The following is a 21967-nucleotide window of genomic DNA, read 5'->3' as shown; positions in this document are numbered from 1 at the left end:
TTAACTCTATTGTCTGGCTGATGATGCAAAGCAGTTTTAAGTGATCATCAGTCTCAGCAGTCCTCTGACTGGATGATTAAAAACAATAAAGGCAGTCTTTGTGTTTGTATAAAAGTTCTGATGCTGCCACCATACCCGATGAAGGTCTGCTGGACGGACATGTTTTTTTCATTCAATAGATAAATCAGCAGTAAACAGGACAGTGTGAGGGAGTTTCTTTTTTTGTTTTTAAATTCAAGCACAAATGAAAGAACTCATTTCAGAGGACGCAGCGTTGTGTTTTACCTGTTCCGTTGGTGCCGTTCTCCTCCTCGTGCTCAGAGCCATTCTCCACTGGACACGGACTGAAAGGACTCTCCTCCTTCTCACCTGCGCCTCTCTTTTGTTGGAGCTCTTCCACATCCTCGAATGCTCGATACACCCACTGACACTGGGGGAAACAGAATTATTACAATGAGGTGCAATAAATCATCACTGGAATTAAAATGAGGAAGTGAGTGTAGGAGGAGGATGTGAGGTATAGGTGAGATAAGTAGAGAGTGTGACAAGTGTGTTTTTTTTTAATAAAAGGCTGTGGATGTGGGTGCACTTTATGAACTGAATTTGAAGAAAAGGTTCTGCAGTATTTCTATACTGCCTGTGGACACTTCACCTGACAAGGTAATCAGGGCTGACTGCACCGCCCAAACTCAGCAGTGCAGTCAACCACATCAGCAACATCCTTGTAATTTATCCTGCTGTTAAACGAACCAGCAAACATTTACTGGAAGAAGTCCAAAATAAGGCTGCTCAGCTGAGCCTGTTCAAGAGGATTTGCCAGAGGAGTAGGCCAAGCTAAATAAAACTAAAACAAAACAAAACAATGTGCTTTATAGAGAAAGGAGGACGTCCTTCTCTGACTGCAGCCATGTGAAATACTGCTGTTGCAACCAGACTTGGCTTTTTACAAGGGTTTTGAAAGTTAGCTGTGTAGTATGGAATGTAAATACTAGCATCCAGAAATAAAAATCTGCTATTGTTACTTTAACTCTATGAAACCTAGATCATCTTTACTTTTCTTGCACTGCATTCAGATGTGTTTTAAATCTTTGAACCCTGAGCAAACTGGTGCAATTTCTGGCAAAAACACGAGGGAAAAAGGCAATGAGCAACCTGGCAAGAGGTCCCAGAAATTGCAAGAAATTAGTACATATAGAAAATTACTTTTTAAAAACAGCTAGGGTAAAATGTCCAGAGAACTGTTTTTAAATATTATAAAAAACACAGCATAGCAGAGCAAATGAATAATTGCATTTTTTCCCAGGTCGTTTCCTTGTTTTTTTTGCCTTTTTTCTTGTACTTTTTATTAATTTCTTGCTAATTTCTGGGTCATATCTTTAGTTATTCATTGCTGTCTTCACATGTTTTTGAAATAAATCATGCCAGTTTGCCAGGTTTCAATGTTTTAAAACAGAACTTTTGCAATGGGAGTGGATGAAAATTCAGTGGAAAGAGGATGTTTATTTGTAGCTTTGGCAACCTCTTCTCTCCAGGCAGGATTGTATCTGGACCTGAAAAATGTTCAACCCTCGCTACAAGTGGCCTGCAGTGACAAAGTGTCAGCCAGTAATTTATGTCCGAGCTCACAAGGCCACCCACTGTTGGAGACAGGAACGCAGAAGAAAGGAAGAAACATGTCGCGTGACACCACTTTGGTATCATGCAGAGATTAAGATTTAATAGATACAAAGTCAGTAAAATCCTTGAAGTTTTTAATACATGTTTTTCTTCTCAAAGACTAAGTTGCTGTTTGTAATTGTAGCTCTAACTAATGCTAATTTTGTTTTATATATATATACCGTCTCGGAGCAGGAATGTCTGGGCCACAGGGGTTCTCTACTCTGTTAGCCCCTCAAATGTGAATTGAGTGAGCTGTCCCACATTGTTGAATGACCTGATAAAGTCACCTATAAACCTAAAACTGATAGTCATCATGCTACCTTGTGGCATTACTTAGGTATTATAAAAAAAACAAAAAACTCACTGGACTCCGTCACAAATTCTTTTCAAATCCTCTAAATAAATGTCCCACTTGCACTACAAAACCTGCTCTGATTAAAAAAACAAACAACAAAACAAACAGTAAAAAAAAAAGACAGTGTGTGCTTGTGTTTGTTGTCATGTGTCCCCTCACCGCTTGGGGAGGCTCCTGGTGTGTGTGCTGCGCGGTGAAGTGCTCCAGGACCTCCTGGTAGTCGCTGTGGTTGACGTTGTTGCCGTTGACCTTCAGAATGACCTGGCCAGGCTGAAGACCCGCCCCCGCTGCCTCCCAGCCTGCAGTGTGTCAAAACAGCACTAGAGGTCAAAGGTCACAAAGTGGTATAGGTAATGTGGAACTGTAAACAACACATGGGGACATTTTGTAAACATGGCATCTAAGTCAGAAAAAAGAAGGCATTAAAGCTGTGGTTGGTGACTTTTACAAAATTTACTTTTGCTTTAACGGTTGCTACATCCACACAGTGGTATATGAGAAAGATAGTCTGTGAAAAAAAATTATGATCCTCCTCCTCTTGGTGTTTCTAATGGCATTTAAAAGAATTCACTATGGCTGAAGGAAAACAACCAATCAGAGCTGAGGAGTGTCTATCATGTCAAAGACTTGTGAACTGTGGTCAAACTGTCAAACTAGGCTGCGCTGATTAAATATGAATAAATATTCTCTTATTGCATTAACAAGTTAATGTAGAACAAGTTAAAAAAAATGGAACAATTGACATATAATATAAGGGGAAAGGGGGTATTAGCCAGAAAATGGTGGTCCAAGTGGGAGACTAAAAATGTGCATACTTAATAATTGTTAGTAATTGTTGAGATAACAGTCAAAAGAGGCAGCACAACATGTGTGATTTTTAACATTACTATCATTATTATGTATATGCTTTTTTCTTTTAATTGCCGTTTACTTTTTTATTATTATGTTTTTTTTATTATTATGTTTTATTGGATTTTGTTTAGATTGTAGTGTACTGTGAGCCAAAACCAAGCGCTGTGTATGGCCAGAGCAACCTTTCTCATTTTACAGCTAAACAGTATACTAAAATATGTTTCTGAAAACATCTGAGTTGAGAAAGAGGCAATGCAATAAGAGAATCTTGATTTATGTTTGATCGGAGCTGCTTGCTTGACAGTTTGACTACAGATTGACGGCTGCATCAAAGACTCCTTGGCCCTGATTGGTTATTTTTTCCTTAGCCACGGTGGATTCTAGCAAATGCCAATAGAAACACTAAGAGGAGGAGGAACTTGATCTTTTTCTCCCATTAACTATCTCTCTCTGTGAGGATAGAATGTGTGTTTCAGGAAATATGAAAAACATTATTTTTTTAAAAGTTACCAACTGTAGCTTTAAAAGTGTTTCCCATATCTAGGCAAAAAACCCCTCCTCCTAAAATTAAAGTACATGACTATAATTTCTATGGAATCTTGTTTTGGACGCAATTCCCACATGTGTACATAACCTCGCCCCTTTGTTCCTGGAGGAAAAAAGAAAATTATTCGGTTCAATGCCGTAACATGCTGTCCCAAGCTACTAATGGCTTTGCAGCCTGGAAGTCCAATCAACACCTCCATCATCTTCCTCTCAGACCTAAAAATACCAGCGCTGGCATCACTTCCACCCAAGGTGCCAGCAATTACCTAACTCCGGGGCTACTTGACCCATGCATGGATATCACACAGGGGGACTGATTTAGGAACAGAGAAAAAAAACAGCTGGAGGCTGTTGAATATCAGCCGGAAAAAAACTGCTCCTCATAGAGCAGCTCAGACACCAGAAGGGATACAAGACACTAGAAAAGAGAGAAAAGGAGAGGGAGTGAGGGGAGGGAGAGGGAAGGAGACAAATGGGGAGAGGGAGAGAAAGCGGAGAAGTCCCCCTGTCATAATAAAATAAAACCACAAGATCACATTCCTTGGTTGCATCGAGCAGCGGCTCCTCTTCTTGCTGTTTTTGTCCTCTCTCACTCCTGTCTGGTTTACACATTTGGATTCATCCCTCACTTCACCTCTCATAAATCACTCATGCCTCTATTTGGAGTCAGTCTAGGTGATACAAACATCTGGTTAGGAGGCAGTAAGGGAAGAGGAAGGCGAATGAGAAGGATTGAAAGTTTGGGGGTACTTTTCAGTTATCTTTTGCACTTTTAGCTCTGAGCAAAGTGCATGTGTATGTGTGTGTGTGTGTGTGTGTGTGTGTGTGTGTGTGTGTGTGTGTGTACGTGTGTTTTAAAAGTAGAGTAAAGTCTATTAGGGGCGTGCACCCTGTCAGCAGGCTGTCTGGCTGACAGGTGGCCATAAAAACCTAATAGAGGCTCACTAAAAGCAGAAAGTAACAGGTGGTTGGAGGCTAGAGTTACCTCATCTTTCCCTCAAATTCACCCCGAATTATTTGTCTTTCTGACACTGTAAACACCTTCAAAGCATTTACTGGCACAAATCCTGCAGTAACACGGTCAAACTTCTATAAATCTGTCCGCCTATCTCCAGTATCGGGGTCTTAACCAAAATATATCTCTCTTGTAACTGAATTTAAGAAAATATTAATTGGATTACATCCCCCAGAGAGCTGTGACCTCTTAAACCCATCAACAGATTATTTTCCATTACACATAAAGTAGAAACTGGTGCTGATCTTTTTACCTTTAAAGACTATGGTGTATACTGTGTTGTTATATGTGACTGATCACTTCTAATGTTAAATTCTTCTTCATTTTTTTGCTTCTCTTACTATGTGATCTTGGTAAACGAGGACCACAACCTTCTAATTTGTATCTTTATTATTATGAAAGGTTAAGTGGTACATCCTTATCCTGTTTGTTATTCTCAATATAGTATTTTCTATTTATTTTATTTAACCTTTAACCATAAAAGCCTCTTGTGACTAAAAACCTCTTTTTCAAGAGTATCCTAGCCAAGACAGGCAGCATCAAAAGTTACAAACAACGTGGAACAAAAGTTCAAAATCAAAATGTACAACTCCAAACAACAAAATAAAATATAAGAACACAAAATAAAGTTACCACATGGAAGGACTAAAAAGGAAGTTAATATGCTCTATGAATAAAACAAAAAAATGAACAAAACAAGACAATTAAAACATCAGCTAAGACTCTCCCTGAAAATGGCATGTAGAAGATGACATACAAAAGTAATGCAACAGTGCTTTGAAAGGACAGGATTTTTGTATGTCATCTTCTACATGTCAGGGTGTATCTCTGTTACAAACAGTAGTTTTAATGTTGAATTGTATTAGTTTTCTCTGAAAAAGTCACATCTTTGGTGGTCAATTACCTTTTTTCATTCGCACTTTTGGTGTGCTGTGTCAAACCATGCCACGCCTATTTGTATTTCCATTAATGGAAATGACGAACCACGCCTGAGATAGACCGTCTTTGGAGTAGAGCCAAAAGCATGCCTGGCCGCTTTTGAGCAGGTAGCAATGACGTCTTACTGACGCAGACTCCAGCCAACACCAGCCAACCCCTTACCTCCCTGAAACAAGCGTGTGTGTTGCAAGACTCCACTGACTTCTGTTTATGCAAGACACCAGAGAGAACGGTGTTTTTTAAAGTCTCCGTGTGTTCAGCTCTCAGTTCTTTTGTAGCTTCAAACTGAATCCCAGTGGTCTGGAGTTTAGTTTCTCTACGTTGTCATGTTTTTACTTTAGACATCTGCTTTATTTCAATGTTTCATGTTTGCTTTTTGCCATATGGGAGTCTGTTAAATTGACAAAAAAAATTGTTAAATTGAAAACCCAACATTTCCTTATTTTGCTGCTTCACCATAAAAAGTTTTACATGACAAAATAACAGTGGAATGGAAAGAAAATGAAATGTGTTGATCACTAAATTCTTCAACGAAAAAAGATTACTGTTGCTGCAGGGAGGAAGAGACGGTACAGAAACAGTCTCAGTTAGATGAAGAGCTGCAGATAAAAGACTTAAACTGCACCCTCAGCAAACATCAAATCTCAACAACACGTAAACTTCTTTTACCTGCCGTGCTGTGTGATAAGAGAAAAACACACTTGTAGCAAATAATGAGGGACCTTTAGCCACGGATCAGCCTGCCTGCTTTTAAATGTCAGCATTCAGGACAAGCTGTTGTTAGTTAACCCTTTGAAATCTGGATCAACATCACTTTTTTGTGCTACATTCACGCACCTTTCAAAAGTATTAAAACCTTTGAATCAAGAGCAAACTGGTTTAATTTCTCTCACAAAAACCAATGAGCAACTTGGCAAGAAATGTCCTGCAAATTGCAAGAAATTAGTATAATTTGAAAATGATAATTTCCAGAAAACTCTATTTCTAATTATCATAATTATACATGAAATTTTTTTACAGAATAAGTATAATTTGTAAGCATTTTTTTCTGGTTATTTCTCTTTTTTGTTTTTTGTTAACCCTAACCCTAACTTTTCCCTTCTTCTTCCCAGGTTTTAAAGGGTTAAAGACACACCTTCAAACCTGGTGTAACTGAGATCCCTGCTACGCTAGGCTGATGTGCCAAACCAGACCAAATCAAGCCCAGTCAGCCCATGTAAGTGGAAAAAGGGTAAAAGTGTATTCAGGGTGCAGTCACTCACCTTTTCTGACAGCGTGGACATGAGGAGGGGCAGAGCCGCAGAGTCTGAAGGAGAGGCTGTCTGGGTTGTCAGGGATCTTCACAATTCTTGATGAGAAAAGACCAGTCAGACCAGTCAACCTTATGTGTGTATATGTTTGTTTCTGAGTGTTTTTAGTGTGTTTCCTTACTCCTTGGCCTTGGTGGCAACCAGCAGCCGCAGGGAGCGTCGTATGCAGAAGGCCTGGCTGATCATGGTTTCCACCTCGGAGAAGGGCCTGAGGAACAGCAGGTCCTCGTTGATGGTGTAGATCTTCCTGCCCACCTGCAGGCCGGCCATCTGGACAGACAGACGCACAGACAAGAGACAGAATCTGGTTATTTTTAGGTTTGTTTCAGCTCCCATTAAAGCCCTCATTTGCACAGTAAGAGTGTCAGGTGGGTACCACAGCTGTGAACTATCTCTCTTTCTCTTGAGTCACAGTGAGACCTGTGTGCAGCATTAGCTTCATTTAAAATATGACTTAAGGTTTTACTTCACTGAGTATTGTGTATTACCCCAAATCAGGTCTCTGCTCAGTGCATTTGCCTCCAAGGAGCATAGAAAAAAACAGAAACAGAGAAAATCAGTGTGTACTGCTCAGTGTTTTCACAGCCTGCTCAGTCTTGCCATGTGTTTTCCAGCATATGAATAAAGGCTTTTTATGGAGGGGTGAACATCAAGATTGGTTACTAGATATGATTAAGCTGCATGATCTTTACACCCGCGTCTCCTGCCTTTTGCCTGTTGGATTTGCACGCAATTCCAGATTGAAAGGTTAATTTCAGTGTATATTTCGTGATCATGAAGCTGCCCACAACCAGTGGTGGTTTGAGTTATCAGATGTTGCCTTTTTCCTTTCTTTAAAAATAAAATCAATAAAAAATAAATATAAAAACAGAATAAAATATATAGCATTAAGGCTCTCAGGCATTCTGTGTTACTTTCAAATATCTATTCTCCAGTAGGTCAACCTTTCTCATTGAATGTTACTTCTGCTGAGTCAGCACACATGCAGGCATGATTTACACTTTTGTTTGGAGAAGTAACCTCTTAAAATCTTCATGTGACACCTACTCACTTCAAATACACATTAATTCGTATCATTTATAAATTCCTGGACTTAAGTATATCATATGTGATGTCATGTTTGAAGAGAGAGAGAGAAAGGAGAAAGAGAAAGGGGCATGTTTTACTGTCACTTTATAAGCAGTAGACTAGGGGGATTTTTTTTTCTTTTAACTTTTTTTAGTTTTTTTTTTTTTATATTGCATTTTATGTTTTTTTATTGCGCAAATATATAAACCTTTCCCAAGTGTTCTCATTAATAAACATTTTTTGGTATAAGCTATTGTTCAGATTTTTTTCCATATTATGCTTTTAAAAAGTGACAGGGACAAAACTGTCCATTACAAAAAATGTTGGAGACATGTCTCCAGCATCCCCAGAGTAAATGACACCTATGATAAATATGCAGGCTCACAAGCACCAAACATCCTCAGCTTTGCACAGTCAGCTTCTAAAATCCCTTTTTCAAAAGCTGGACACACAGCACCACACACTGCACGTCACTAAATGCAGTCATCTCGCACATCTTCAGTCACGTTGTGAGAATAATGGCGCCTCTGTGTGTTCGCGATGTGAGTCCAGTGTCCTGGGCACAGATCCGGTGGGGTGGCCTTGGCTGAGCCGGGCCCCGACTCTGGATATCGGCCCAGGGTGGATGTAGGAACGACTAGGAGGAGCCACAGCCATCTGAATGTGGAAGGATGTATATGTGTGTGTGTGTGTGTGTGTGTGTGTGTGTGTGTGTGTGTAATTATACAGCTTGGGTGCCTGTCTGCACGTGACTTTCTATAACAGTATCATATAGTGAAAGAGCTTTGTGTGTGTGAGTGTATGTCACTCAGCCCTTTTCAGAGCCCCATGGGAATCAGCTGAGCTTCATTCACGCTGCTGGCACACGGGCTGTGTCACAACCAGCAATCCTGTTACTGTGGGGGAATGAGGGACATGGGGGATGAATAACAGAGTAAGAAGGGGAGAGAGAGATGGAGAAAAGGGTGGAAGAGGGAGAAGAAGAGTGAGGGTTTATTGCGATGGAGGCAGGCAGAGGAGAGAAAGGACGATTATCCAGAAAATGACTTAGGGGAAGAGCAATGTGGGAAAGAACTGCGATGAGTAAAATAACAGAAAGTGATGAGGAAACTTGAACCAAAGGGACATGAGAGAAACGATGGTGAGTTAAAATAAATGAGGGCAAGGGACGGGTTTTCCCATCTCTGGACCTGTGGGAAAGGAAGATTCCACAAACAGCCAGGGCACCGTCCTGTGTTTTCAAGTAGGAAAATGGTGGGAAGATTGTATAAACAGTACACAGGTTCTGTTGCTGGTCAGATTTGGCAAAAGTCACACGTCGCCTGTCCAAGAGAGCTGGCTGACATGAAGCAAAGGTGAAATCACAGGGAAAGACAGGAAAATAGTCTTGCTTTAGACCTGACATTGAGCTATATGACAGGTTGAAAAACAATAATTCTGTTACTGCAGACAGATTTGACAAATTTAATTTTGACAGGCTGCTCCCGAACATAACAAGAAGGGCTGATTTATGTTCAGCATTACAGACACGCATTGAGCCCTCTGTTCAGACTCTACATTTATTTCAATTGTATTTGTGCACCTTTCCTGAAAGCTCACTGATATGAATGAAACACAGCAGAACCAGAGGCATCTTGGCTGATTTAAGCTACATATGACCATAGGAGATGACAGAGACCTTAAAAAAAGAAATCTCCATCCGTATGTTGTGGTGTATTTAATGGCCTCACAGACCACCGTCATCTACAACTCTTCCACAGATGCCTTGTTTGTCGTAGGTAAAGGGAGTGTTTATCTATAAGTAAGTAATAAGTAATTTCTGTATTTAGCCTCATTCCCACTGCAGCTTACATAAGCACATCATATATTGTTTTACAGAAAAAAAAACCTGAACACACTAATTTCAACTCCTTAACTGGTAAGATGCAATTACGTGTCATTACTAATTACCCTCCGTCTCTAAGCAGCAGTAAAACATTATTCCATGTTAGTCTGAGCAGAGTTTAAAAGAGAGACTGAATAAGAAAGAGATATACAAAGAGAAGAAACCACTGAAAAGTTTTGAAAGACTTCTGTTCCTCTTGGTGTCTACTGTTTACCTGTTCTCCTGCCTATATGTGATATCATGTTTGGATGAAATTAACAAAAAGTAAAACTATAAAAGCCATGTCAGCCTCACTGAGCTACTAGCATTCAAATTATGTGAAGATTAAAGTAAAGAGTAAAAGAGAGACATTATCAGCACAATGTAGGCTACATGCATTTGATTAAATATTTATAACAGGTGAAGCCTTCATTTCCAATATTATGCTAGGTAGTTTAAGGAATAAAAATGCATCATATTTTTGGAGTGCTTTGGGGGCGTTTGGTGTGTTATTCTGTTATGAGAGATTTTTTTCATATCTGAACATTATAAGAAATCTACAGCTGTTTGGGTCCAGGTGTGTTGCTCAGTGCTCAAAGTTGTTTGGATGAGCAGTTTGAGAAAAAGGCAAGCAGCAATTCTAGAGGCCAAGCAATTGGTCTGTTCCGAACAGGCATTTTTCAACAAGCACTGTACGAATAAATGAGCCTTAATACCGCAAGAGACTTATTAAAAAAACAACAACATAAGACTCAATAACCCCTCAATAATCATGAATGTTTAAAATTTTTAGTCACAGCTTCCTGTGTTTTACCATCACTCTGGTTGAGTTAAATGGTATGTATGCATTTTTTGTGGAGGTGATTTGAGCAAGCATGTCTAATGGCTCTACAGCCAATCAGAGCGAAGTCCTTCCAAAGCGAAACAGAAGCAGACTGACAGCAGCCGTCAAAACAGTAGACAGCCATTACCTACTGGAACTAATGCCCTGAGGCGGGAAGGAGATACTGCATGTGTGTTTGTATGTGTGTGTGTGTGTGTGTGTGCTGGCCATTACCTCAGCATGTGAGCCCCTGGTGACAGATTTCACCACAATGGCCTTGTTTTTCTCCTCGATCTCAAAGCCGTAGTCTTCTTCCTCGGGGTGAATCTAGTACAGAGAAAATCACCTAATTACTCTCACATTTACACAAGTGAGTGATTGTTAGGTCTGGATGTCTTTCACTGGTTTTGCATCACATCTAAGCAAGAGGCAAAAAAAAAAATGTCGTGACACGCAGTATATTTTTATTCATTTCTTTTGCCTCACCCTGTAAATATCTTTTCATTCATGTATCTCGTACATCTGACTCTCAATCAGGAGTTAAGTGCATGCTCTGGCTGTAAAGGGTCATCTGATCATATTTGCAGCAATGACCGCTTTCTTCTGAGAAATCACTGATGCTTCATGTAAAAAAGCTGATGTGGGGCATCCTTTCTGGGTGGTCATATATACAAACTGTCCAAACATTATCATAGCTTCAATCTTGCATCTCGTTGGGTGCCAGGTGTCCCACTTCAAAAGATTTTCTCAACCTCTCGTATTCTATTCCCCAGTGGGGCGAGGCTTAGTTAAACGCTGTCATCACCAAACACATTAGCTGGCTTCCATTAGGTAAGCTGCTGGGGCCATCTTCCTGCTGCACAGCCCCGATAAGATGGGGATCACGGCTGTTACGTAAGAGGACATGGCTGTGGTAAGTAAAGAGTTCCTGTACTTTGCGTCAATAATAGCCATGAGGGGGGATTAGTTCTGCTAATCATGGGGGGGGTCTTTTCCACCTCTTGTAGAAGGCCAGATAGCACGTCTACTTCCCATCCGATATGAAAAGTGAAAAAGGATGCTAGTGATGCTTGTAGGTTTCCCCAAAGATAATAGACTTAACTAAACATTTCAATTTCTGTTTCAGCCTCTGGAAACCACTGCTAGCTAAACCTAAACCAGTGCACATTGACCTTATTTTATGTGCCAAAGAAATACACATCAGTTATACTCTGTGTTATTATGACCAGGCTATATGACATAATGCAAAATATATAATGGAAAAAGTTTTGCTTTTGCGCTTTTACGGTAGAAAAATGTATTTCTATTTAGCTTATGATAAATGTACCCTGCACATCTGAAGACAAACTGGTAGCATTAAAATATTGACAATTATGTGCTGGTAGCATTAATCCAATAATCAGACAATCTCCAATTTTTAACTGAATGTTTTATCCTGTATCTGGCCCCGAAATATAGAGCATGATGACCTGGCAACGACCTTTCTGCATGCGTGTGTTAAGCATCAGAGGTTTGTTGCTGGGTTTTATGTCTCACCACACATTGAACTTTCTATAAAGCATTTCTAAATTACAAGAAACTCCAGGAACTTTCCCACAGTTGAGCAGTTTTATTAACGAACAGTCTCCTAAAGGTTAATGCTTTAAACTAATAAACAGGGTTAGTTTTTTCCCAAAACTGGGCAGTCTATATAGTAGAAAGACGCAAATACTCTTAAAAATTGGTGCCATATGACCAGCGAAAACAGTGAAAAAGGACTGTGGCATTCACTTTTGCTCAAGAAGTAGAAAACCTACATCTAAATGCACTCTGTCACATCAGACCAGTACACACTCCCACTAGTAATGTGAGCTTTTCTGTTTTGACAAAGGGAACAAAATGGCATCTGGCCAGTAAAAAAGTTTTACATTTTGATCTCAGTTTGTTCAGCCTTTTTACAAAACAGGAAACAGTATGGCGCCCACTTCCTCTTCACCAACTCCCGTATTACAGCAGAACAGTACACTAAGATATGTTTCTAAAGACATTTTAGGGGAGAAATAGGCAACAGTAACATAATCTTAGTTTATATTTGATCATCACTGCCTAGTTTCACATTTTTAACTGAGTTTGGTCTGTGTTTGAGAGAGAAAAAGACTAGATTAGGGCATCTTACTCTCAGGACCCACTTCTACACTCAATGTGTCCGCGGTGGCGGGCATATGAAAATTTTTCATTTATGCACATATGACTTCTGATTTCTGCCCCTTTTGGGGGTTCTTCTACTCTACTCTCCCAGCACCTGTTGTCATGTTATGAATGAAAATTGTTAAAAGTAAATGTGTTATCAAGCACAAAAAAGAAGGAATGGAAATATGCTTTAAATATTAGAGCATTTATTAGGAAGGAAAACTCTTCTCTTTCATCAGACCCTGCATTATTGGATAGGGGAACTAAGCAGCCTTTTAGTAATAAAAAATATTGGTATCTAATGACATGAAAGGTCATAAGTCCTCTCTAGCAAGTCATATTAAATGTTTCAATTAAAGCAGAACTCACCACCGCACCTGCACTAACTAGGGCCCTGTTTCACGTCTTTGCACTAAAGTAAAACGTCAAAATGAGGACGAGTTTGGAGTACATCTGACTGTAACAACCGACTGCCGTCATCTCTCATAGTTTATTTAATCTTGTGTCTCAGCAGCAACACAAAAGGGACTTCATTCCAGGCAGTACAGCTGATTTCCACAAGACACAACTCATTAAGATGCACGCTGATCAGAGCAAATTCAAAGGTGTCTATTGTCATCAAAGCAGTCCACGCTCCCGAGGGGACAAAGGGGGGATGTTTCTGCGTGTATAGTGATGTTAATTACATCTAGCTGTGGAGATTGGGGAGAACACACACACACAGGTCCAAACAAACTGGAGTGAAGGATATAATGGATGCTAACATGTCAGTTCAATTAGCTATACGGTACAATACCGTCCTGTTATGTCATCACTGTGTACACGTACACGTACACATACACACACACACACACACACACACACACACACACACACACACACACACACACACACACAGAGTATCGTGCATGTGCTTAAGCATGTATTTGCATGGAGAGTGGTGCATATCTAGTTAAATGTGGATCAGTTTCTCTTTGATTCTGAATCCATCTCCATCAATTTGTTGTTTCCTATTCTGTACAGTGTTTTCTTTTTTTTTAAATAACAATCTCTAGTGTGGATAAAGCTGGAGTCACAATGTAGAGAACTAAAAGATCTTTGTGCTGTATGTGGGATGCTTGCCTCAGTAAAACATGTCAACTGTCTCTTCATTATTGTCAATTTTCTCCAAAGAAATCAAAAACTACTGAGTGATTTTGGCACTTTGGACAGAGCGTGACAGTAACGATTTGTGTAACCACGTATATGTGTGAGAGAATGTGGAAGTGGATGTGTTTATGTGTGTGTCTGTGTTCCAGCTCACCACCAGGGACTTGGCCAAGATGTTTTCGATGAGTTTGAAGTCGTTGCGCTGGAGCTGCTTGCTCTTGGTGCTCGTTCCCTCCATTTCCTCATCCGCGTAGAAACGGAAGAACTGGGACTCGTCTTTGAACTCGCTCTTCTCCAAGACTGAAGGGAAAAACACACACAGCGTGTAATCAGAAAGCTGCTGCGGAGAGAAATAATGATAGAAATAGCAACATGCTGCATCTCAGTTAAAAAGTTGCTGAAAAAAGACTTATAGGAATAGTTCACACCAAATGAAAAATAAATAAATATCCTCTTACCTGTGATGCAATTTATCTGTCTAGATTGTTTGGTGTAAGTTGCAGAGTGTTGGAGATATCAATCATAGAGATGTCTGCCTTCTCTCCAATATAATGAAACTAGATGGCACCCAGCTTATGGTGTTTAAAGCACAAAAAAATAAATTTGAATAGCTCAGCAGCATGTTTCCTACCAGATATCATGACCTTTTTTTCATGTAGGTACCATTTTCCTTCTACTGAACTCATCCTGTCAACTACATCGCCATAGAGAAGAAAGCATGCATCTACTTATGGATGGGATCCTCCTGTCTGTGACAGCACGATGTGTAAATCTTGATGGCACCCTCAGCAGTAGATGCTCTCTTCTTTCTGTGCTGTGATACATACGATAAATGTATCCCTTTGGTGCTTTAAGCACCACAAGCCAAGTGCAATATAGTTCCATTATATTGGAGAGAAGGCAGACATCTCTACAGCCGATATCTCCAAAACTCAGCAACTTACACCAAAACGATCAAGACTGATAAATAGTACTACAGGTAAGAGGAAAAATATGTATTGTTGATTTTAGATTGAACTGTCCCTTTAAAGTGGCACTAATGAAAGGGCAAAAAATGCATTTAGCATTAACAATCCAGAATGTGTTTATGCGTATACTACTGGCTAAATTGATGGTCTTGTTCTAAATTGTAGCTCCTAAATTTGAGGAGTGTTATGTGACATTGTTTGCAGATCATTTGCAACTTCAAAGACCTGTGGAGACATACGAGTGTTTGCTGCCACTAAATGTGAGGACATCTTCACACAAACAAGCTAACGGTTAATTAGCTCATTAGCTAATGATGCTAGCAGCAACATCTGGAGTCAAACCACATCTGGGTCCTAGCCAGCTCAGGCCAGGCTCGGGAAGGATCCTCCAGAGGACACATGAAACAGTTTGTGAGTGTGTGTTAGTATGTTTAGAAATCCCAATATTCGGCTGAGCCTCACTCCAGCACATGGGGCACTTCTAACAGTCAGGACTACATTACAGATGTTTCTTCACTCACAGCTGTTTGAGCTTGAACCAAAATGCACTGGATTAACCATACTATAGATTTCCGTGATGTTTCTCTAATAAGAAAGAAAAATCACTGAAATGAGGCCTTCAGTTACAGTATGGCAGCATTTATTGCGCTCATAAACAATTTTCTTGAACAGTCTATAGGTATCAAAAACTTAAATTTAACACCTTTTCAAGCCTTTTCAAAATCATGTTTTTTTAACCAAATTTAAAACAGATATTTGGACAAATTGTCTTCTCCTCATTCAATTATTGTGTGAAAATGTAAAGGTAAGTAGTATATAAAGGGTTCTATTTACAGGTAGATTTTATTTGAGAATATAGTTATGAAAATTTGTTGGGTTGATCTATATTTTGCAGGTTAGTGCGATTGTAAAGTTAAAAGACAGTATTAGGGTCCCTTGTAGCAGGTTTAAAAATGCTTAACACCAGAAATGTGGACTTTCACAAGGAAGAGCTTGACTCATTTTGACAAAAATATATAAAAAGACAGATTAACTAAATTAGACATACGCTTAGGCTATTTAACAATTTCTAAGGCCTAATAATTTTAAAATTGAAATTAAGGACCTACAGCCTACCAGTTGAATGAATGATTATATTCATCATTTTAACTTTGATTTTGTTACATTTTGAAATTGAAGACTGATTTAAAGAAATTGGGTACACTGCTGCAACAGGTGCAGATACACAAGTAAACCTTAAATAACACTGGCATGTGATGCTCACATTTGGACTAAAGCCATGACGTGGGAGGCAGATTTTATTGAGTTGGACATCATTGGGAAAATATCCATCTCGCTTGTGTCACACAGGAGTTCTTGACATTTGGCCAAAATCTCAAACACACTCATAGAGAGAAGACTACCAACCGAGACATTTCTTTATCTTAGGTGTATAAATCTGTATGGCTTCTATAAAATAGGGCTTGCACTGACAACACCGACAGCCAAAGGTACCCAGCTGTTCAGAGATTTGGCGAGCATCTGGCACCCTCAGGTGAACAAAAGCCTTCACAAACTGATTACACACACGCCACACACTTGCGCTGGCCTGACGCCAACTCAAACATAGCCTGAACGTGAGTTATTTCCTCTGAGTCACCGAGGCTGTGGTCATATAATACCTTAACACCACCTATTCAACTAGGGGGAGTGCTGATCCGGAAACTGTCATACCCTAATAACACACACATAGATACGCAAACACACACACAGATACACACACTAAATCATCATTTAAATGATAAAAACAGCTGACAATATCAGAGGGTCAAGATAACAATGCTAAGACTCATTCTGCTGGACCTTTATTCACACATGCACTTGACAGGACTTTTTAAAGGAGTACTAAATAGATGAACTTCTTAAAATGTATTTTATGTAATTCAACTATATATGCACAACAATATATAAGATGCACTGTTATAACAACATGGTTAAACACAAAATGATTACTTTAAGTTTATATTCTACTAGGTGCAATCAATTTTCAAACAATTCAAAAGAGACATTTCTGACAGATCTAAATGGTGTGGCTTCTTAGACCAAGTATTAGAAAGCATTTATCTTATACCTGGTGTAAGAAGCACACAGCACAACTGTCATTGCTAGTTTCAGATTTACACAGGTGTCATTTTCACAGCAACTGCTTACGCTGTGTAAATGGTTAATGCGCTTGCACCCATTTGTGCTCCCATGGGCGTGTAGGTCTTACAAAGAGGCATAGTCAGACACATTTTTGGCGTATTGCTGTTTTGCGCAATTGACCAACAAAAAATGCGGTCTCAAGTCAATAGCGCAGTATTTTCCCACTATTGTAGGAGCACATTATTCTCTGCCACTACCCATACACTCTGCTTGTTACACACACAGGGTCATATGGATGGGTTGTGTGTGTGGTTGAAATAATGCATAATGAATAAAGAAAACATGAATTACATTCTGTAAAATGTGAACATAACAGAGCAGAGCAGAGCTCTTATCCAACTCCCCATTCAGAGAGATACTGTGCACATTTCTACACAAGGAGCAACCTCATTTCAGAAGCTAAAATGTTGTTCTCTTTCTTCTGTCAAGTTTATAACAATTGGTTTAAGTTTTGATGCGTAAATGTCCAATGATATTTCCTGCAGTGACATTATTGCTCTCACAACATTACTCTCAGCAGAAAACTGCTCATTGCTCCTTTTAGCCAAATCCACCATGTATGACACTCTCTGATTGGTTTCACCCAAAGCACACCTATGATTAATTATGGGACTAAAAACAACCCTTTGCCCCCTGCACCTTACCTTGCACCTGAATTATGCAACATTTAACTGGCAAAACAGAGGTTGGACACACCTTAAGTTTAATCATTTAAATCAGGCCATTAATAAAACACTTTGTCAAAATGGATCCCCAAAAGAAACATTAGCCATTTATTTTTACTGGTTTAGTATTGAATTACATCATTGTGGTTGAAGGGATAATATATTATTCTAAAAAGTCATTATTATCCACTGTTACTTCCATTTTGGGTATTCTATGGTAAATATTGTCAAATGAATTTATAAGTCAATGACATTTTGGCTTAGGAGCCAATGAACTGTGCCGTATAACAGAACAAATGGGGGAAATGTGGAAAAGTATCTGGTGCTGCACCCTGTATGTTGAGTTGCCTGAAGGGCAAAAAGCAACAGGTGTTGACGAAAGACGTGCAGATGAGTGATGTAAACTGGTAAGGACAGATGAAAGACATATTAACAGTGTTATCTGTTATCAGTGATCCGCCCAGCAGAGAGGAGCCTCATTACCTTGCATCCAATAAAACCAGACAGACAGAAAAAAAGACAGACAAGGAAGACAAGGACAGAGAGAAGACAGAGTTCACAAGTAACCAGGTGAAGAGCAGCAGATGTGCTGACTAAGGACTAAAGAGGGCGACTTAAGGAGAGCTAAAGAGTGCAGACAGGCTGAGAATAGAGAGGTCATGACCCTGAAGAAGGGCAGAGAAAAGGGAGAGAACAGGTGACACCTTCCAACAGATGGTGGAGAGAAGTGTGTTTGTGTGTGTGTGTGTGAGCGCCAATCTTCCTGGGAGCAGTTGTGTGTGTTTGAGTTAGACCAAAATTAAATGCCTGAGAAGAGATTTGCATGGTTTTAATCATGTGTATATCTAAACCTTGGAAGTGTATGCATTTCATGAGTAACACTTGTACTGAGTGTTGCAAGACATGTCAAAACACACTCTGTAACTTTGTGTAACCTACTGCAATGTAATTCACTACTTATACAAATTTACCCCATTCAAGAATGTGTAGCAATGACTTCATGTTAGACTTCTTGCACACTTCACTACATTGCCTCAGGAAGCGCTGTCATCATGCTACTTCTTCAGTATTCTAACACGAAGTACTTCCTTAAAGTGCTTCTCACTTTACACATAATACACCGAATAAAGATGATTCAATTTTAGTCCTCAACCAGCAGTCATGGTCCAGTGGACTGACCCAGACAGCCGTGTAGTTAAGCCAAACAGCTCTGGTTAGGGTACGCTGCTCACGCTGTTTACATTCAACATGCTGGGATAGAACCAAAGCCGCTCCACTACAATGTGGTCAGTGAGGTTACCGAGACTTGGCTAGACCAGGTATGCAAATTTATGATGCTATGACGACATGACAGAGGAGAAGCTAATGTTACATTTTTGTGGGTAGATGTGGCCCACAATGAGGTAAACAAGCAGCAGAGAGTGAGAGAGTGAGAGGATGAGAATATCTCACAATAAACAGAGCTGTTACAAAAGAGAACACTGTTAATAATAAGAGAGAGACAAAAAACATCAGCGCACGACATGTATCTTTTAAAGCTGAAAGTCTTTTTAGTATTTCTGTGTTTTCACCAAACTTTTATGTATGCGTGCGTGAGAGACAAATTCACTGACCGTGGTGCATGAAGCCATTGTTGCAGAGCCCCACACCCAGCGTCACTGCGTCCTCTCGGGTCGAGCAGTCTCCCTGGGAAACCAAATCAGTGACGCACACAGTCGGTCAATCACAATGCCTGTTTACACCTCCTCTTACAGCAGACTGCAGCACCGCTGGCCTGAGTTATCTGTGTGTTTGCTGCAGTGAGGACAGTGATTGTGAGCCAGCACATGTGTGTAAAATGAAGACGATGAGAGATTGGGACACTGATTCTGCATGTCCTTGGTTGTGTTTTTCAGTGTCATTGAATGGTGACAAATGTCCAGAATGTTTTGAGGTTTTTTTGTAAATGAGCCCCATCTGATTTAAAACAAGTTTTTTTAGAGCCTAGTTTCATTTGAATTAGAGATGGAAGGTTGGACTCTTTTTACTGGCTTGATTTTGTATGAGTCACTTACTAAAGAGAATCAGGTTTTCAAGTCACATCAGTCACCAAGTCAGTTATCCAGAGCTTGGTGACTTTCTCATGGGCCCCAGTGCCCTCTGAGCATGTGCACCAGACACTTCCGATGGCCAAGTCTGCTAGCTTCCGGTTTAGGCCTTTGCTTACTTTAACAGGGATAAAATAATTAAACTGTGCAGCTCATCTAGAGTGAAACCAGTCATTTCACGGGGCAGTGATGCTCAAGAAAAGTTATCAAATGTTTTACAGGTGCTCCTTTTCCCATGATTTTGTGTTTTTAATGCCCCTGTAGGAGCGGGAAGTTGTAATTACACAGTTCATTTATTGATTGAAGATTAGTGACTGTGGCAGTGAAGTTTTGGGTGAGTGAGTGATTCATGCTGCCAGAGTCAGACCTTGAGCTCAGGGCGAGGGGGCGGGCTCCAGGTCGGGAGAATGAGTACTGAGCAAACAACCAAACTTGTTGCTTTTATGTTAGTTTAATACAGTAATTAATTTGAACAATTGGTCTCCCCTCATCTTGACAGTTCACACTAGTTAGTAGCAGGTAGGAGAGGTGAGTAAATGAAGGACTTAGTGGAGATGGGGGCTTGTCAAAAAGTCAGTAAAAAGAGTTGCTTGTTTCGAACAAATGATTCATGACTTGCACATCACCTGTGCTGAAACGACTACAAAATAGTCAAAACTTAATTAAGGCTGCATATTATATTGTTGTTGTTTTTTTTATAGTCATAACCAGAAGACTACAATATTGCTCTCAGGGATTGTTTGATTTAGTTGATTATCACTGGAAAATGGCACCTTTAAATGTAAATTTTATTATTTTTTTGTTGGGGCCTTTTGTGTCAATATTCAATTTGTTTAATTGAACATTACACACAAAGCAGTAGTAAAGAGGAACTGTGTAAACTTTAATATTTTGTGTTTTTTTATTTCAAGTGGTATCATTGTCATTTAATTCCTTAAATTGTGCAGCCCTAAGTTAAGCAAAAGTAAAAGATTAGCATCAAGCATATATTCCAACAATACAAAAATATTCTCTGTTACAGTAATGACAGTTATTATTATTTTGTGGGTTTGGATTAAATGACATTATAATATAGTAGTGATTTTACCTGCAGGAGCAGCCAGTCGACCAGTTTGCTGGCAGGCACCACCGATTTAAAGGTTTTCAGATGGTGGTCTCTGTCCCTAAAGGGGAAAAAAGTATTTATGATTCACAAAATCCATATTCACAGTGCAGTACAAGTGGCATGGGAAAAAACACAGTTGATTGTCTGTCGCTTCCCATTTAACAAGTGCTTGACCGATAACAAACCCTCTTTGAGGTCAACAGCATCGACACCCAACAGTGTCCTTTATGTCTATGTAATGCTGCATGTGTTGGGTAACAGACAAAAAAGAACATCAGCTCTGGTTAATGCCCGAGAAAGCCACAAAAAAAAAAAAAACAACAACGTTATTGTCAAAATTCATACAATGAGAATTATCTGCAGGTGTAGTACTACATGTGCTGCATGTGTAGTGCACATGTTGACAGTCTAATGCAGTTTTCCGAGAACAACAACTTGCACTCATCGTCCTTTTGATTCTTTGAGCTTTTGTGAGATGATATGAACAGCCACTGAGGACCGATCTGTTCAACATGTAAACATGTGAAACAGGAAATGCTGCAAAGGATGTGTGGTTGCCTGTGTGACTCGTCTCGGGTGTATCTGAGGCTATCAAATAAACGGTATACTTGCTTTAACGTCTCAGTGCTGTAAGACACGGGGTGTGTCAGGGCCACCCTATGGCAAACCGCCACATTCAGAACAAAAGTCATATATAAAATTACCTGATGGATGCTGCAGACAATGCCTTCAAACGTTATGAAAAGTGGGCTACTTCCAGACATAATTTGCTGATAAATAACTTTCTGTATCAGGCTGAACATTATCCTCTATAACAATATGACATCTGTGACATTCCCAAGATTGATTTTATTAGGTTTATATCTACTTCATCATGTTATTATTTTTATTTACTGTATTATAATGTTATAAAACTGGCAGGCACTTTGTCACTCAGCAAAGTTTAATAAAACAGAGGCACAATTATTTATGATTCATAAAATGCAATACATCCATCACTCAAATAGTATAATTAATGGCTGCTACTTATGATGCCAATTTAGTGATGGATTAAAAAAAAAGCAAGACCAGATTACATAATATCTGGCTGGCAGGCAGAGGGATTGCCTTTGTATGTTAATAGGATTTGTCCCCCGGACCAAAAGCTCTTTGTTTGCAGCAATGGCAACCCCGGGCACTTCAATCAGCGGGTGAGTGATGTCGGGAGAG

The 21967-nt window shown here is 39.6% G+C and overlaps 1 protein-coding gene across 1 annotated transcript in view; it reads right to left on the bottom strand.

Moving 5' to 3' along the window:
• The window catches only part of prex1 (phosphatidylinositol-3,4,5-trisphosphate-dependent Rac exchange factor 1), a 113312-nt gene that overhangs the window by 28618 nt on the left and 62727 nt on the right, over positions 1-21967 (bottom strand). The window contains 8 exon segments of the mRNA XM_042492200.1: positions 286-430; positions 2174-2313; positions 6629-6714; positions 6798-6946; positions 10666-10758; positions 13904-14049; positions 19180-19252; positions 20741-20816. Of these exon segments, the coding sequence (XP_042348134.1) occupies positions 286-430; positions 2174-2313; positions 6629-6714; positions 6798-6946; positions 10666-10758; positions 13904-14049; positions 19180-19252; positions 20741-20816 (908 nt within the window).

The sequence above is a fragment of the Plectropomus leopardus genome, chromosome 8, assembly GCF_008729295.1.
Source record: "Plectropomus leopardus isolate mb chromosome 8, YSFRI_Pleo_2.0, whole genome shotgun sequence".
Taxonomy (NCBI): Eukaryota; Metazoa; Chordata; class Actinopteri; order Perciformes; family Serranidae; genus Plectropomus; species Plectropomus leopardus.
The sequence above is the reverse complement of the archived record's forward strand: the minus strand, read 5'-3'. Positions and strand labels throughout refer to the sequence as shown.